Source organism: Macadamia integrifolia, chromosome 12 (assembly GCF_013358625.1).
Source record: "Macadamia integrifolia cultivar HAES 741 chromosome 12, SCU_Mint_v3, whole genome shotgun sequence".
NCBI lineage: Eukaryota > Viridiplantae > Streptophyta > Magnoliopsida > Proteales > Proteaceae > Macadamia > Macadamia integrifolia.
Genome location: NC_056568.1, coordinates 29,653,766 through 29,672,404, shown reverse-complemented (window position 1 = coordinate 29,672,404; position 18,639 = coordinate 29,653,766). Strand labels below are relative to the sequence as shown.

Here is an 18,639-nt window from a genome sequence, read left to right as displayed (position 1 = left end):
TTCCCACATTATTTTCTTGTACTTCCCGAACCAGCCTCAACATCCAAACATATGCCTATGGGAAGAAGCTCATCAAGCAGAGAAGCATCTCTGGCGTTATTATAGATGTAACTAATCTAGCCTCATTTGATGCAGAATTTGTTAACCGAGAACCTTCAAATTTTGAAGCTAATTTGGCTGAAATCAATCCTAAACACACTACAGTCAAGCCTCTCAGATCTGAAAACCCAACGATCTGGATCCAACAAGGAGAAAGTTTCCCCCAATTGCTATAACGATAACAATAGACACAAAAAGGATCCAGCTTCTCTCCTCTTCCCTCCCAAAAATCAGAAGTGCAGCCATGTAGTTGGATTTCAGGTCAAAACTATTGAAAGAGAGAATTTGGGTCTCCGGGTTTACGGGTTTCAGGTCAAAACCATTTCTCCCTTTCAAACCCTAGAGTCAATTGAAGAGGAGTCTCAACAAGGAGTTGAGAATCTGAAGAATCAGCACTGCCTAGGGTTACTGGAAGAGGAAGAAGACCTTGCTCGCCGCCTCAAGCTGCTGGTGGTGCCATACCACCACCACACCTACACCTCTCAAGAGCAGCAGATGATGCTACCTCAACTGAGAGGCCAGCAGAGCCGACTCATCGAAAGGCTAGTGAAGATTTTTGGTCTGCGAACCTGATTGGCCCTCTGATGCGTTGTTGACGCTGAAGTGCTTCTGGCTGCCACCGTTGGTACTGGCAGCGGCGGTGGCATTAGGGTTTTAAGGGTTAAGTTCCCAGGGGTATTTGTGTTGTGAGTGAACCTGTATCACTCGATACCCTTTTCTCTTACTCCTTATCTACAGATCAACAAATTCCCAGATCAGGGTTGAAGTTGAGAGAGATAAGTAACGAAAAAGAAAAATCATGCAACCTCGGAGCAGAGAAATGCGAAGGATGGCTTTTATAACGGCATGCTTGAACCCTACTCAAATTCCAGTTCTAGGACTTTGGAATGGTCAACAGCAGCAGATCCCAAACCCTCATATGCATCAGGTCCAGGGCTCTCACTATGAACAACCTTCTGAGGACGATTTCCTGCAAATGCCATCTAACATCCCTTCGAATGTCTCTGAACAGAGACGAACAGATAGGAGGAAGAGGAGAGGGGATTGTAGCTCCGTGAACATGGAGCCGAAGAGAGATTTCCGGTCAAAAGCGAAATCCATCCATTTTTAGACCCAAGTCCTCTCTTCATCCTCAGCCGGATACTCCAGATCTCGAATCCACAGAAGATGTTTTCCCCAATACCCATGAACAAAGAAACATTTAGAGAAACAAAGGAGGACTTGTCGTTGACAAAAGCACCACCTATTTACCTTCTGCTGTAATCACTGGATTGCTGATACATGTACATCATGATTTGTAAACAGAAGAAAATTGAAAGAAACCTCACAGAACTGAGGGAAAAAAAAAGGCACTCAGCATCTGCTACTTTAAACAGTACCAAAGGATGTGCAAATTTAAACGTATAGGGCTGGCTGCATAACCCAGTGCCTGCTGCCTGTTTCACTCTCTCCCCTATTATGTGTCTTGCTGGTCCCTCTGATCCCTCTTCAGCCTACCCCCGGCTGGAGAAGATATAAATCCGTGTCTGATAGCTGAACCCACCAATTCTATTCAGCCAAAACTGGGGGGAAAAAAGTAGAGGCAAATCCATCAGAGCCATCGCCTTCACGAGCTTGAATTTCAGGTAATTCTAAGCAAATAGGAATACTGAAAACCAATCAAAATCTCTAAGATATTTTACAGGCCCTAGGCGACAAGCACAAATTGTTTGATGGGCTTTCACCCAAGTGATCATGGTGGTAAGGTCTACCTTAAAGATGAACATTTACACAATAATAATATACTGTAAAATCCAAGCAAATTTTCAAGACTTGCAGGTATGTGTAGGACAATCAGTAACGCAATAAAAACAGAGACATAAATCTTTCACAGAAAGGAATAGATTCAGACAATTGAAAACATTAATTAGTCACCCCAAATCATCGCTTCCTGCGAGCAGGAAAATTGTTTCACGGCAAAGGAAGAACTAGTCTAGCATTCATTACATCTTGATCCAAAAAAAAAACGAGATATCATAAGCTACACAACTAAAAAAAACTCATAGTTTCATAATTTTCATTGATTACTCTTCCTCCTCGGCAGCTGATCCACCAGCCTGATTGTTGTGCTTCCTAGCATACCTCTGGTTCCTCAAGAACTTGGGATCCATCTGATCACAAAGCAAAAATTACAATAAAATAAGCAAATTAACTGAATGATTTTTCACATACAAATTCATGAAGATCCTAAAAACTCATTAAAAACAGCTTCAAAACAACCAAGCCTCAACCGTACCCCTTTGGTGGAGGTGTGTCTATGCCTCCTGGGCTTCTTGATTCCATTCCTGTGAGCCTTGTGTGACTGGTTATGCGCAGTGTGGTTCTTCGACTTCGCCATTTCTCTGTAACAGAAAACGAAATCGTACTCCTTTAATCAAACAAATCGAGAGAACAGAAATTTGGGTTAGAGCCAGGTCGTATGAGAAAAAGTACCTGAGACTGAGAGGATCTCTTCTGGATGATTTAAGAATTAGGGTTTTCTCCGGAGGGAATGGAAGAGTGAAAACCGCCTTAGGGTTATAATATTTATACAGCCGATTCAAACCCTATTTCGTACACCATATTAAAGGACGATGATACCCTTCTAATACGAGAACCCTTCAAATTGGGCCAGGATATGGGCCTTAGGGGGCATCTTTCGGAAACAGCGGAACTCGTAATGGTCATGGACTCGTGGATTTCATAATTGGGGCCCAACCAACCGGCCCATAGGAATACGCCGCACTCTTTTTCGTTTTTTTTTTTCGGTGAACGGTTTGCATTAGGGCATGTGCGTACTAATGCTATAAACAAGTTCTAATAATACAATGAGAAATTTTTTCTCGACTGAGCTCTGATGTTCACCGTTCTATCTTAGGGTTCATAAGCCGCTATAAAGTTTTAGTATGTTTTCTGAAATACCCTTCTGATATCTTCAGCATGCATTAAAATCTATTACGGTTAATGGATTTCTTCTGTACGTATGCACAAAAAGCATATTTATCTAGTTCATAAAATGTCAGAACTTATAATAACCCCCTCTCTCACCTAATGCCAAAGTTCAAGAGTTCATAATCGAGATTTGAAGTATACTCCAATGTGTTTTGAAATGCAATTTCATAATAGATCATAAGTTTATAATATATTATTGAACCCGATTAATCTTTATTTTCCCGCTTTATGATGTGTTTCAAACTTAGAATCATGAGAATTCATATGAAATATGATATATCACAGCATCAAAACTCTAAATAAGCATATGCAACGATGCCACTAATCCCACTACCACCACTTTTTATTGTCTTTTCACCCATCTACCTGATTCAATCGACATGAAAATGGAAGCTGGGAATTAAAAGATTTTCTTTCATTTGTTTTCACTCTTTTTGGGTTGGACTTGTTCTAAGGGTAGGGATTATAGTGGAAAAGGATAAATGGCCATGACCTCAAGATTCTCAACATTGATTAAAATCTAAGAATCACATCTAAGGCAGATTATTTTCTTGCTATCCAACATTTTCTCATTTTCCTGACATTTTGAGAATATACGAAAAATATGTATTGAGAGATAGTGTTCCTTCATCCATGATGAAGGAAACATCAAGTCATCTAAGGTCATGATCATTTATCATTCCTTCCCCTTTATTTGTTGGAGGTCCAAAAATATCTTACGACCCTCATTCAATGCTATTGATGGTCATTTATGAAAGAATCCCTCCTTCACCATGACTTAAAGAAAACCAATTCCTACTTATCATGAGAACTATTGCTTTGCTCCATTGTTTCTAATGGCTCTAACTTTATCTCGTGGAACTTGTTAAGGGATTCACTTAGGAAGCCCTACTTATAATGCAATAAAAATGTGTTATATGATAGATCAGATATGGTTCAAATTTTGTGGACGAGTAAATCCTTAGTTACCTTATTTACCTATCAAGTTTCAAACTAAGTGTACTACATTGTAGATTACATATCAAGTTACGCTATAATTGATTTTGTTTTGAGTATAAATTATAACTAAAGTTTGCTAAATGGACAAATAAAGCTTGAAATTTTTAAATCATGAAAGAGTACACAATAGAGTTTATTGCACGAAATCAATTGTCACCAATACAGATATGATAACAATACGAATCAAATTGTATCAAGTCTAAATTGGATGAAAAATAAAAAAATACAATAAGTTTCTACAAATAACATGATCCATATCGACATTGTAATCAATTGGTTGATACGGCATAGATGACAAGGTGTGCAATTCATAGACTTGCATAAGATGCATATTAATACATGAGAGAGAATTTAATTGAATTAGACTTTGAAGATCTGACACCTGGTTGATCCAAAATCATGTCTTTTATATCTAATGGTCAAAAATTGCCACACATCTATCCACGTGGCTAAAAATGACGGAATATTTAGTAAAGCCTTCAAAACACGGGCCGTGTAAAAAGGCAATGCTCTTATAGTATGTACCAAAGCCTTATGAAGTGGCTACGTACGCGAAGACGGAAAAAGAATTACGTGGCATTAATTATTTTCCCCACTTTCTTTCCGTTGTTCAAAGCTATTCTCACTTTCCATTTTCTTCTATTTCTAGGGTTACTTCTCTTTCTCATATTCTACCGGTATTTCGTGTGTGTTTCCGACAAATTGAGCGAAGATATGAACTTTGAAGCTCTTCGGTTCGTCGATCTGGTGGTTCTTCTGACCGGATTCTGGTAGGTTCTGCTGTGGAATCTGACTGATTTGCTTGATTCTTGGGTCTTGACTCTCGTCAGGAATCATGTTTCTTGTCGATTGGTTCTATGGTGTCCTTGCATCTCTTGGTCTTTGGCAGAAGGAGGCCAAGATCTTGTTTCTAGGGCTTGATAATGCTGGGAAAACAACGCTTCTTCATATGTTGAAAGATGAGGTCTATGTTCCTCCTTCTTGCGATTCATCTACTTTCCCCCATATTTTATCTAATTTCTTTATACAATTTTAATTTTTTTTGCCATACTTGGGTTCCTCTTGTAATTTTTTTTTCTTGGATCATATTCAGAGACTGGTTCAGCATCAGCCGACACAGTATCCAACATCGGAGGAACTGAGTATTGGGAAAATTAAGTTTAAGGCCTTCGATTTAGGAGGACATCAGATCGCTCGCAGAGTCTGGAAAGATTACTATGCCAAGGTACATTTTGACTAGAAATATGATAAGGAGGAAATGTCACATTCAGTTAATTTTCATTTGAGCTGCTTGTTGTCACCTTGAATGAAATGTTTTTCGCCATGCCATGCCATGGCATCTGAGTGAAATATTGTCTACAGAAAAAAAAAAAAAATGCTTTAATTCCGAGGAATCACCGAATGGGAACATAAAGATAAATTGGCCTTATTGTACTTTACATGAGCTAACCAATATGACTGGATAATGAATCCCATTTCAAGCATCACCTATATATACAAATGCTTCAAAACGGAATGATATGATTTCATCCTTGGTGTTAAACACAGCCTTGATGGATTATCTGATCTTTATTAGTAGGAATGTGGATGCTGCGGAAAAGGTTGGGGAACAGTTTTTGTTGGGTAATGCATCATTAGATGGATAGATCTTTTCCGTTGCTTATTTGCATTTCTCATTTGAGCCTTGAGATGATACGGACCTCATGCAATTTTGTGACCAAGATGTTACACGAGAACCAAGGTTTTCAATTTTTGTTTCAGGGTGGTTCTTTATACTGTAGCATAGTTCCTGCTACTATTGACATCTATCCATTTAGACCTGATTCAAACACTTTGGAATTCATTTATTCTCATTGTTCATGATCTCATCTATAAGGGGCATGATGGAATGGATTGGATTTGATTTTTGGTTGGTGTTGGCATACTTCGATTATTATTTGATGCGGATCCGGATTCCAAGTACTGAAATCGGATCGCTTAGGGCCCACAAGAATGACTAAAAATCTCAAATTTAATGATTGAGGGGCAATATTGTAAATTCAGAAACAACCATGTGCATTACTGATATTATAACAAGTGACAGGGATGACAGAAATAGGCGAATTAAAAGAGGGGGTGTTCTGTAATTGATAAAGTAGGGAGGAACTAATAGAACACACTTTTTAGTATAAGAGGTTTATTTATAAAGTAAAGTAATTGTCCTTACTTGTAATTTCAGAAACCCTATCCTCTTCTTCTTCTTCACGATAGAACACAAAACGGTAACCAAGTGTAGACCTTCAAAGGAGAGAACTCCCTCACCAGAGTTGCTGGATCTGCAAGTTTAGGACAAGGATTGAAACCCCAAGCCCTATCGGATGCACTTGACAACTAGCAGTGATAGACTCCATCAGCAGGAACTAATTTGTTCTGCAACTCAGTCTATCGTAGGTACAGAACCAGATATGAACTTCTGGTCAGAGCTTCCGGCAGAGACCAAACTTGGTCTTGGATCTGTGTATGGTGAGTCGTTTCTATTGTAGGAATGAGTCCCAAAAATCTTGAACTGGTCTGGTGTGTTTTTGTAGAGATCGAGCCCCAACACTAGGGCTGGAAGTATTGCCCAGAACAGGGGCTGGGAGAGGAAACCAGCGAGAAGAAGGAAAAGAAGAATAGAGGGGAAAAGAAGATTTCAGAGACTCAGGGAGGGGGAAAACAGCCCACGGCAGCCATGGTTTTCATGCCAAATTTCAATTCTTTAAAAAAAACTTCAAATCTCAAAATTGAGTTATTCTCTATTACATGACTAATATAAAGGAAAAATCAAACAATTAATAGAAACTACTTGAAAATGGAAACTATTCTAAAATTAGAAGCTAGCTAATTTAAAAAGAAATTAATTCTAAAACAATAGAAAATCAAATCAAAAGATATTTCTTTCCTAAGTCCATTGTGCAACTGCATCAGCTCTCCCGGTCTTAAAAGAACTCGACTCCGTGTTCCCAAGATACCCTTGTAAGTTGCTCGTTGATGAGGTGGCACGTATCTCGAAGCAAAAGATGGGAACATAACACCAAGAGGAGGGAGGGTAGGCTGATGTGTCACTAGAGCAGGAGTCAGTCGACGACGTGGCATGTCTGATAATGCATGTGACCTCATTAAGTACATACGACCTCCTTGCTTCACCTTAATGGTGTTCCGTGCACCATCTGATACAGTTGCACGATGGACTTAGAGAAAAAAAAAATTCTTTTGATTTGATTCTTTTTGGATTTAGAAACAATTTCTTTTGTATTAGTTAGTTTATAATTTTAGAATAATTTCCATTTTCAAGTAGTTTCCATTAATTATTTGATTTTTCATTTATATTAGTCATGTAATAGAGAAGAACTCAGTTTTTGAGAATTGAATGAAACTGAAATTAGATTTGAATGCATGGTATGGCTGCCGAGAAGCTTGTTCTCCCACTATGAAGTTCTCTCCCTGAACTCTTCTCTTTTTTTCTTCTTTATCTTCTTCTTTTCTCTGATATACTCCCTATTTCTTTGTTGATTACTTCTCAAACTTGAAAATACCCTGTTCTGGGCGGTACTTCCAGCTCTTGTTTTGTCATCGATCTCTACGGTTACTCTTCGGAGCTGTTGCAGATTGTGAGAAGACATTCATGTGGTAGAACCGCCTCCACCTACACAGATTCAGTCAAGATATGATCTCCATTGAAAGTTTCTAACCAGATTTTCAGGACCTGGTTTTGTTCTTGCGGTGAATCTGAGTTGCAGGTGCCATGGTTCCTTGTCGATTGCTGCTTTGAAGTACTTGTCCGCCGGAATCAAGAGGCCATAGGGTTGGAAGCCTTCGTTTGGAAGATCAGCCCAAACCGAGACTTGTTGAAGGAGCTCCATCAATCTGAAACCTCGCCTTACTGCTGGTTTTTTGCTCCCTAACGTGACCTAAGGTAGAAGATGACCTTCTCCTTTTATTCTTTAGTTTCCTAGTTAATTATATTTACAGTAAACCCCTTATTTTCTTAAACATGTGTTCTAATATTTCCTTTATCTTTGGTAATTTCAGAATACTCCTTCTCTTCCAATTATTATTTCAGTTTAACCCCACTACTTCCTTTATTTCCAGAATTGGTCCTTCTCTTTAGATTTAATCCCTGTTAAGCCCCTATTCACTTATTTCACTCTAAAAGGGGTTCAAATTGTACCAAAAATTACAATAATGCCCCTACTTTGTAAACTGTTTTAGTTGTTAATTGTGGGCCCATGAGCAATCCGATTCCGATTTTTGGAACCCGGATCCGCATCAAGTGGTATCAGAGCAAATTTTCCTGTAATTTTCTAACCATTGCAAATCACATCACCAATGCTGAGTTGCACAAATTGTATCGTGAGTTAGTCGGGAACCAACAGAATACTGATGCTAAGTTTGATAAGTTTATGGAAGAGATGATTACTTTTATGAAGAGGTCCGACTAGCGAGCTGAAGAAGGATCCTCTATATTACCTCCTCAGCTCAACACTTTACGGATCGAAGACACACCTCAGAGGCAGCAACTTGATCCAGTTGTTCCCTAGGATGTTACCTGGCAATTTTCTGACAGAGATTATGGCATCAAAGTTGAGGTTCCCGAGTTCAGTGGTGAAAAGGGACCTGAGGAATTTATTGACTGGCTTACCAAAGTGGAGAGAATTTTTGCGTATTAGTCTCTTCCAGACGTGAAGAAGTGTGAACTCATCATCACCAAGTTTATTGGGTATGCATGTTCATGGTGGGATGATGTAATCCATGCAAGGTTTGTCAGAAGGCTTAGACCCGTTACCAATTGGGAGGTCATGAAGCAGATCCTGACTGAAAAATTTGTTCCTCTTAATTATAAAAAGGTAATGTTCCATAAATTACTTAACTTGCAATAAGGGAACAAAGATGTGGATTCTTACACCCTCGAATTCCACAAACTGTCTTCAAGGTGTCGGCTTCAGGAAACAGACCAGCAACTGGTGATGCGATATATCAGTGGGTTAAGTAATGAGATTCGACTTGAGTTGGCTAACACTGATTTCATTTCTGTTGATGTGGCAGCGACTCATGTCAAGACAGCTGAAGAGAAGTCAATTTATTGGAAGGGTATGCTCAAGAATTCTTCAGTTTATAGACCTCCACCACGTATGGAGGAAAAGAGGCCTGAAGCTCGCAGAGTTGAAGAAAAAAGGTCAGAGTTCAACAAGGATAGTGTTGGGGTGAAGAATATCATATGTCATAGTTGTGGCGAGAAGGGTCACTATTCCAACAAGTGTCCCAACAGGACTCGTTCTGTGAACGTAGCAGAGAAGCAACCGACAGAGAAGAGTGAAGATGAATCTCATTTATATCATTATCCCCTCGAGGACGATGATATTATTGATGATGAAGATGAGGATGTAGAAGCTCATTCAGCTAGCATTTCATCTTTTTCGAATAGACTAGTTGATAAGGCTTCTCTCTTCAGACGGAAGGGTACTCTCCTGCATGGCTCCGACCCTATTGATGTTCATGTAGTTGTTGATACTGGGGTAGAAGCAAATTTTATATCTGCTGAATTTGTTCGAGCACACAATCTTCCACAGAAGCAGCTTTTCAAGAAGATTCACGTGCGAGGTTTTGGACCCACAGCTCGAGAAGAGGCAACTACAGTTGTTCGAGTACACTTACAGTTTGGGCCGTTACAGTACCATGTCACCTGCTTGGTCACCCCATTGGCGCACTGCGACATTCTTCTAAGACGACCTTAGCAGCGACATGCAAGCATTCTCTATGATGGCGCACGGAACACCAACAAGGTGAAGCAAAGATGTTGTATGTACTTAATGAGGCCACACGCATTATCAGACATGCCACGTCGTCGACCGACTCCTACTCCAGTGACACATCAGCCTACTCTCCCTCCTCTTGGAGTTATGCTACCTTTTGTTTCGAGATATGTGCCACCTCATCGGCGAGCGATTTACAAGGGAATCTTGGGAGCACGACTTAACTCAACGGAGTCGAGTTCTTTTAAGATCGGGAGAACTGATGCAGTTGCACGATGGACTTAGAGAAAAAAAAATCTTTTGTTTTGATTCTCTTTGGATTTAGAAACAATTTCTTTTGCATTAGTTAGTTTTTAATTTTAGAATAGTTTCCATTTTCAAGTAGTTTCCATTAATTATTTGATTTTTCCTTTATATTAGTCATGTAATAGAGAAGAACTCAGTTTTTGAAAATTGAATGAAAGTGAAATTAGATTTGAATGAATGGTATGGCTGCCGAGAAGCTTGTTCTCCCACTTTGAAGTTCTCTCCGTGAACTCTTCTCTTTTTTCCTTCTTTATCTTCTTCTTTTCTCTGATATACTCCCTATTTCTTTGTTGATTACTTCTCAAACTTGAAAATACCCTGTTCTGGGCGGTACTTCCAGCTCTTGTTTTGTCATCGATCTCTACGGTTACTCTTCGGAGCTGTTGCAGATTGTGAGAAGACATTCATGTGGTAGAACCGCCTCCACCTACACAGATTCAGTCAAGATATGATCTCCATTGAAAGTTTCTAACCAGATTTTCAGGACCTGGTTTTGTTCTTGCGGTGAATCTGAGTTGCAGGTGCCATGGTTCCTTGTCGATTGCTGCTTTGAGGTACTTGTCCGCCGGAATCAAGAGGCCATAGGGTTGGAAGCCTTCGTTTGGAAGATCAGCCCAAACCGAGACTTGTTGAAGGAGCTCCATCAATCTGAAACCTCGCCTTACTGCTAGTTTTTTGCTCCCTAACGTGACCTAAGGTAGAAGATGACCTTCTCCTTTTATTCTTTCTTTAGTTCCCTAGTTAATTATATTTACAGTAAACTCCTTTTCTTAAAACCTGTGTTCTAATATTTCCTTTATCTTTGGTAATTTCAGAATACTCCTCTTCCAATTATTATTTCAGTTTAACCCCACTACTTCCTTTATTTCCAGAATTGGTCCTTCTCTTTAGATTTAATCCCTGTTAAGTCCCTATTCACTTATTTCACTCTAAAAGGGGTTCAAATTGTACCAGAAATTACAATAATGCCCTTACTTCTTTGTAAATTGTTTTAGTTGTTAATTGTGGGCCCATAAGCGATCCGATTCCGACTTTTGGAACCCGGATCCACATCACCATCATAGAGAATGCCTGTATGTCGCTGCCAAGGTCGACCTAGAAGAATGTCGCAATGTGCCAATGGGGTGACCAAACAGGAGATATGGTACTGTAGTGGCCCAAACTGTAGATGTACTCGAACAACTGCAGTGGCATTTTCTCGAGCTGTGGGTCCAAAACCTCGCACATGAATCTTCTTGAAAAGCTGTTTCTGTGGAAGGTTGTGTGCTCGAACAAATTCATCAGATATAAAATTTGCTTCTACCTCAGTATCAATAATTGCATAAACATCAATAGGATCGAAGCCGTGCAGGAGAGTACCCTTCTATCTGAAGAGAGGAGCTTTATCAACTAGTCTATTCGAAAAAGATGAAAGGTTAGCTGAATGAGCTTCTACATCCTCATCTTCATCATCGATAATATCATTGTCCTCGAGGGGATAAGGATATAAATGAGATTCATTTTCACTCTTCTTTGTTGGTTGTTTCTCTGCTACGTTCACAGAACGAGTCCTGTTGGGACACTTATTGGAATAGTGACCCTTCTTGCCACAACTATGGCATATGATATTCTTCACCCCAACACTATCCTTGTTGAACTCTGACCTTTTTTCTTCAACTCTGTGAGCTTCAGGCTTCTTTTCCTCCATATGTAGTGGAGGTCTATAAACTGAAGAAGTCTTGAGCATACCCTTCCAATAAATTGACTTCTCTTCAGCTGTCTTGGCATGAGCTGCTGCCACATCAACAGACCTGAAATCAGTGTTAGCCAACTCAAGTCGAATCTCAGTACTTAACCCACTGATATATCGCATCACCCGTTGCTGGTCTGTTTCCTGAAGTCGACACCTTGAAGACAGTTTGTGGAATTCGAGGGTGTAGGAATCCACATCTTTGTTCCCTTGTTGCAAGTTATGTAATTTATGGAACATTACCTTTTCATAATTAAGAGGAACAAATTTTTCAGTCAGGATTTGCTTCATGACCTCCCAATTGGTAACGGGTCCAAGTCTTCTGACAAACCTTGCATGTAGTACATCATCCCACCATGAACATGCATACCCAATAAACTTGGTGATGATGAGTTCACACTTCTTCACGTCTGGAAGAGATTTATACGCAAAAATTCTCTCCACTTTGGTAAGTCAGTCAAGAAATTCCTCAGGTCCCTTTTCACCACTGAACTCGGGAACCTCAACTTTGATGCCATAATCTCTGTCAGAAAATTGCTGGGTAACATCCTGTGGAACAACTGGATCAAGTTGCTGCCTCTGAGGTGTATCTTCGATCCGTAAAGTGTTGAGCTGAGGAGGTAATGTAGAGGTTCCTTCTTCAGCTCGCTTGTCGGACCTCTTCATAAAGGCAATCATCTCTTCCATAAACTTGTCAAACTTGGCTTCAGTCCTCTCAAGCCTAGCATCAGTATTTTGTTGGTTCTTGACTAACTCGCGATACAATTTGTGCAACTCAGCATTGGTGATGTGACTTGCCATGGTTAGAAAATTGCAGGAAAATTTGCTCTGATACCACTTGATGCGGATCCGGATTCCAAGGACTGAAATCGGATCGCTTAGGGCCCACAAGAATGACTAAAAATCTCAAATTTAATGATTGAGGGGCAATATTGTAAATTCAGAAACAACCATGTGCATTACTAATATTATAACAAGTGACAGGGATGACAGAAATACGAAAATTAAAAGAGGGGGGGTGTTCTGTAATTGATAAAGTAGGGAGGAACTAATAGAACACACCTTTTAGTATAAGGGGTTTATTTGTAAAGTAAAGTAACTGTCCTTACTTGTAATTTCAGAAACCCTATCCTCTTCATCTTCTTCACAATAGAACACAAATGGTAACCAAGTGTAGACCTTCAAAGGAGAGAACTTCCTCACCAGAGTTGCTGGATCTGCAAGTTTAGGACAATGATCGAAACCCCAAGCCCTATCGGATGCACTTGACAACCAGCAGTGATAGACTCCACCAGCAGGAACTAATTTGTTCTGCAACTCAGTCTATCGCAGGTACAGAACCAGATCTGAACTTCTGGTCAGAGCTTCCGGTAGAGACCAAACTTGGTCTTGGATCTATGTATGGTGAGTCGTTTCTATTGTAGGAATGAGTCCCAAAAATCTTGAACTGGTCTGGTGTGTTTTTGTAGAGATCGAGCCCCAACACTAGGGCTGGAAGTATTGCCCAGAACAGGGGCTGGGAGAGGAAACCAGCGAGAAGAAGGAAAAGAAGAATAGAGGGGAAAAGAAGATTTCAGAGAATCAGGGAGGGGGAAAACAGCCCACGGCAGCCATGGTTTTCATACCAAATTTCAATTCTTAAAAAAAAACTTCAAATCTCAAAATTGAGTTATTCTCTATTAAATGACTAATATAAAGGAAAAATCAAACAATTAATGGAAACTATTCTAAAATTAGAAGCTAGCTAATTTAAAAAGAAATTAATTCTAAAACAATATTTCTTTCCTATGTCCATCGTGCAACTGCATCATTATTAGGTGGGAAACATTCTCATGTGAAACTAACAATTTGAGATATGACATAGGTATGATTAGCGTCAATCACCATTCATGTTGTAGGTGTTTGTTGAATATCCTATGCTTTGCCCCTTTACGGTGTTCCTGTTTCCATCGAGCCTTCAATTTTTTTTTCTTGTGTTTTTATGGTATAGGGTCTTCCAATCATAAAACGCAATCTACGGTCTTCCAATCATATCCTTTGCTCCAACTCCCTGAGCTCAAACACTTTTTCTTAATACAATCTTAACAGAATTTTATGCTTTATCTTTATGCCCCAATCAACTCTATTCGAGGTCATACATGATACAAGGCTTAAGCTATGCATTTCTTTCCTCACCACTTCACCCAGAGTCATTTAGGTATGCCTCGGGCTCTTTTAGCTCCTTAGATCTAAATCAGATCACCCCTCCATATTGGAGCATCTAAAGGCCTCCGTTGAAAATGGCCATGCCACCTCAAGTGACTTTCTTGTAGTTTATCATTTATTAGAGCTACTACCAAATTAGTTCTAACTTGATCATTCCTTACTTTAGCCTTCATAGTTTTGCCACACATCCACCTCAACGTTCTCATCTCAGCTACACTGAGTTTATTCTATATAATGTTTTTTAACAGCCCAACATTCCGCACCATACATCATAGCCGGTTGTATGACAATCTTATAAAATTTTCCTTTTAAGTTTTAAAGGAATATGTTGATTACCTAAGTTACCCAACACATTGGACGAACCTCTCCACTTCATTCATCCTATTTTAATTCTCTCTAAAAATTGTCTTCTATATCACCTTCTTTATTTATGATTGAACCTAGATAACCTAAAATAATCACTTTGTAGAATCTCCTTCCCATCAATTTTCGCTGCCTCATTATCTGTCCTAGTGTAACTGAAGTTTTCTGGCTACTATCTCCCTCAAAATAGTTTGAAATGATTGCCCCAAGTAGTTGAGTTATTGTTTAGTGAGTTGAGACTTTTGAGTGCAATTTATGGTTTAGTGTGGGTGTATGTAATTTGTGCTTTCTTCATATGGATATGTGTCACATAAACATGCTGATACCATTATGAACATTACGTAAGAAGTTTCCCCTCTTGTCTTTCCCTCTCATTTTGTTCTTGGACTTATTTACGAATTTTGGAAGAAAAAAAAAAAATCTCTTATGTTTCTTGATTTTTTCCGCCTGGGTCATTGGATGCACTACTTTTGGAATGAGGGTGAATTGATGGGATTTTCTTTGGTCACGTTTATGCTTCTATTTTAACTTGTGGGACTACTTAAAAAAGCTTTGTATATATTTTAGTACCTAAATTTCTCAAATTTAATGTGACATTATTTGGAGTTAAACTTATGAATTGAAAATCAGTGAAGGGAACCTATCTATATTGTCCGAAAGATGAACATGGTTAAGTCAGAATGTTCATGTCAATCACAACCATGTCTGTTAGTTTGTTTTGCCGTGTCTCTCTATCCTTCTTTGTGGTGCAGGTAGATGCTGTGGTTTACCTGGTGGATGCATATGATAGAGAGAGGTTTGCAGAGTCAAAGAAAGAGCTGGATGCCCTCCTTTCAGATGAATCATTGGCAAATGTTCCGTTCCTCATTCTGGGGAACAAAATTGACTTACCTTATGCAGTCTCTGAGGAAGAGCTGCGGTACCACCTTGGCCTGACAAACTTCACCACAGGCAAGGGTAAGGTGAACCTCACTGACTCTAATGTCCGTCCTCTTGAGGTCTTCATGTGCAGCATTGTCCGGAAAATGGGGTATGGTGAGGGCTTCAAGTGGCTCTCTCAATACATCAAGTAGGAACAAGGCAGGCTATGACTCCAACTATGCAGATGGTTTTTGCCGGCCACTCTGCTGCAATGAACCACTGGTCTTGATATTATGGTGTCATCCCTTTGAATTGGCTTTGAGAGGTATTTAATGATTGCTGCAATGTAAAGTGAGTCGCGAATTTTAGTTTGTTTTGGCAGGTTTGACATTTCAGATACTGTGTCACTCTTTTCTCCTGTTCCTTGGGTTAGTAAAGTACAAGGCGGTGTTTTTTTGTTTATCTATTCTTATAGAACACCAGGATTTGCATGCTAATAATGTGATCGAGGTTTCAGTACATTGTTAATGGTTTACTCGAAGATTTTGAGCCACCAATTCTTTTGTTCCCTCCTTTCATCGATTATTCTGTGTATGTAAGCCATGGCTTGATTTTGTTGGGTCTTGTTATTTCTGACTGGGTTTTTTGTTTGTTTTTTTTGGGGGTAGGGAGGTGTTGTTTTAATTCTTCATTTTCAAAGAAATAAGTAAATTGGCTGCTTCTTATCAATGGGTTGCTTGTTTGTTGTGTCTCCCGGCCCTCACCTAGTATGGCCATTGCTCTTGAGGACTTATTGCAGACGCAGACTTCCGAGTTGCATCGTTGATAAGAAATACATATGCTATATACTGCTGGAGTATGACATGGATTCGAATTCTGCCTGGAATTTCTGGAGGACTTCAGAGGTCCTTAAATTATGTAGCCCCTGTTTACGCTTCCTTGCTCAGTTGTTTACCAACCTCAGCGCTAGGCGTGGGCTCAGGATGTGTTGTTGTCCACTTCAGGCTTATAGATACACGGTTTATGGGTATAGATCAACTACCCATACATAAACGCTACACAGATGTCCCTGTAGGTGATCTGTTTACCTGCTTAGGTTCTACCGATTTCCAATACAAAATCCAAAGGTTTTATATTCTGGGCAACTCATGAGCATGTGTCTCACCTTTTTTTTTTTGGTGGTAAATACTAAATAGAGTGTCTTCACCTCTCATTTTGGGAAAATAGTTGCAACATAGCCTCGAACAAGGGTAGTCATGGTATTTTTTTTCTTTAATCATTTAATCACTTGCTGGTTGGTGCTTTGAAAATGATTTGAAGAAGTCAATTTTCACCATGGGAATTGCAGAAAACGAGAACCTAAATCGATGCAGGAAATTAACGAATGGGAATTGCAAACACAATCACATAATGGATGCAAAGATTTACGTGGTGCTGTAAGATTGTCTACGTCCACAATGATATGAGATTTGCATCTTTGCCAATGAAAAATAGGATTATAATTTTTCATTCTCATACCTCTTTCAAATTGGTTGCAATGAGAAGCCTCGGTATAAATTTAAAGGGATCATACACAGGTAGTTTATCAAAATACTCATAGCCCTAAAGAATGCTAGTGATGGAATTCAAGACATTATACCCAACAGGAAATGATGGTGGTGATGACTAGGGCGTAAGTAGGAGGTTCATCTACCTCATGATTCAATCTTGTTTAAAAGAAAGCATACATAGAGGTGCAAGAGTATTTTGAACAAGAGAAAAGAGTTTTACTTGTCCAAAATTGGAGAAAGAAGAGTACCATCTGGTCGCTTGCCCCTATGCCTAGATCTAGGGGGTGGTGAAAAGACCACCCTGCCCCCTAGTTGGATTTCATTGTGTTTCCCTTAGTTGGTCCCTCCACTGGCACAATGGTTACATGACCAGGTAGTGATCCCTAGCCACTAAATATATTAAACTAAGACCTCACTGATGTAAACCGAACTGGCTCATTAAACTTCAACCCAACTCGGTCATATTAAATTATGATTCAAAACGATGGTTTACGAGACATGTTATGGTTGGGCTGTTTCTTGACTTCGTTTCATATTGGTTAGGTAGGGTAAGATGGTGGGTAAACCCCTGAACCGGTCCCACAGATTTAGAACTCTCTCTCTCTCTCTCTCTCTCTCTCTCTCTCTCTCATTTTGAGGAGCAGTTATAGGGAATTTGAGAGATGAACACATTCACTAAAATCACCGACTCCATTGATTGTCATTTCAAAACCCAAACGCATCACAAGACACAACCACGAAGTCACAAGATGGAGCAGTTTAACGAACACCTTCCTTCCACTCCATGACGCATCCCTTTAAAAGCTAATAAAAACTCATTCCATGCTTCCCCCATCCTCTGTAATTCAATTCCAAAGAGGTGCACTTCCCTTCATAGCTTCATCTCTCTCTCTCTCTCTCTCTCTCTCTCTCTATAATGGGTAACTACATCCCACGCCGGGCTCTATACAACAATGGTAAAGTCAGAGTCATACTCTCTGATGGCAAAGTTCATGAGTTCGATCAACCTCTGGCTGTTGCAGAGCTCATGTTAGAGCACCCACAAGAAGTTGTGGTTGAATTCCAGTCCCTCCTAACTGGAAACAGACCAGTTCCATTGCCCGCGGATAAGAGGCTGGAAACACACAAAATCTATCTAATGCTACCAATGAAGGGAGGGAAGGCAGCATCACTAACAGCAGATGGTGCACGCCATATTCGTTCCAAGGCCAAGATACTCTTAAGATCACAGTCTCTTGTTTCGTCAGCAAAGATACTCCCCTTATTCGCCCGGATATGTCCGTCTGGAATTGGAATGGGAATGGAAGGTGATGTGGTTGTGTCTCATGGACAGGATTGTAGTCAGCTGGAGAAACCAGATAAGGTTTACAAGCTGGGGAATCTGTTGGAGGACTTCGATGAGAAGCCAGAGTTTCTGAGCAGGCAATTATCTGGTAAGGGATGGAAGCCCACGTTAGACACCATCAAGGAGAAAGCTATTGAGAAGAAGGTCCCTCATTGGTTGTTTTAGTAAAAGGCTACAAGGCATTGCTCTGTATGAAAATGTAATGTTGCCTTATCTATACCTCTATGTCCTTAATATAAAAAATGCAACCCTGTATGCTACATGGTTGTAATAAACTTGGTGAGTCCTAAGAAATCACACATGTACAAGTTAATCGAGTCTTCACTTTAAGAACTTCAGAGTGCTTTGTTGCCACCATGGATGTTTATTTAGGGTCGTCTTACAGATGGGATTTTCTTAAGGTATCAAATAATTTATAACCTTATTTTTTTGCCCTCATAT

The 18,639-nt window shown here is 39.7% G+C and overlaps 3 protein-coding genes across 3 annotated transcripts; 2 read left to right on the top strand and 1 right to left on the bottom strand.

The window, feature by feature from the left end:
- Positions 1-1,964: 1,964 nt before the first annotated feature.
- On the bottom strand, positions 1,965-2,706 carry LOC122057211 (60S ribosomal protein L29-1-like). The gene is made up of 3 exons (XM_042619236.1): positions 2,572-2,706; positions 2,375-2,480; positions 1,965-2,249 (listed from the first exon to the last, which is right to left on the bottom strand). Exons 2-3 carry the CDS (start codon positions 2,474-2,476, stop codon positions 2,163-2,165), a joined length of 189 nt encoding a protein of 62 aa, XP_042475170.1. The 5' UTR covers positions 2,477-2,480; positions 2,572-2,706; the 3' UTR covers positions 1,965-2,162.
- A 1,969-nt stretch (positions 2,707-4,675) lies between these two features.
- LOC122057957 (GTP-binding protein SAR1A) lies at positions 4,676-15,860 on the top strand. The gene is made up of 3 exons (XM_042620329.1): positions 4,676-5,032; positions 5,162-5,293; positions 15,195-15,860. The coding sequence occupies exons 1-3, from the start codon at positions 4,904-4,906 to the stop codon at positions 15,513-15,515; spliced, it is 582 nt and encodes a 193-aa protein (XP_042476263.1). The 5' UTR covers positions 4,676-4,903; the 3' UTR covers positions 15,516-15,860.
- A 1,909-nt stretch (positions 15,861-17,769) lies between these two features.
- On the top strand, positions 17,770-18,363 carry LOC122056926. Its single transcript, XM_042618892.1, has one exon. It carries the CDS (start codon positions 17,770-17,772, stop codon positions 18,361-18,363), a length of 594 nt encoding a protein of 197 aa, XP_042474826.1.
- The last annotated feature ends 276 nt before the right edge of the window (positions 18,364-18,639 follow it).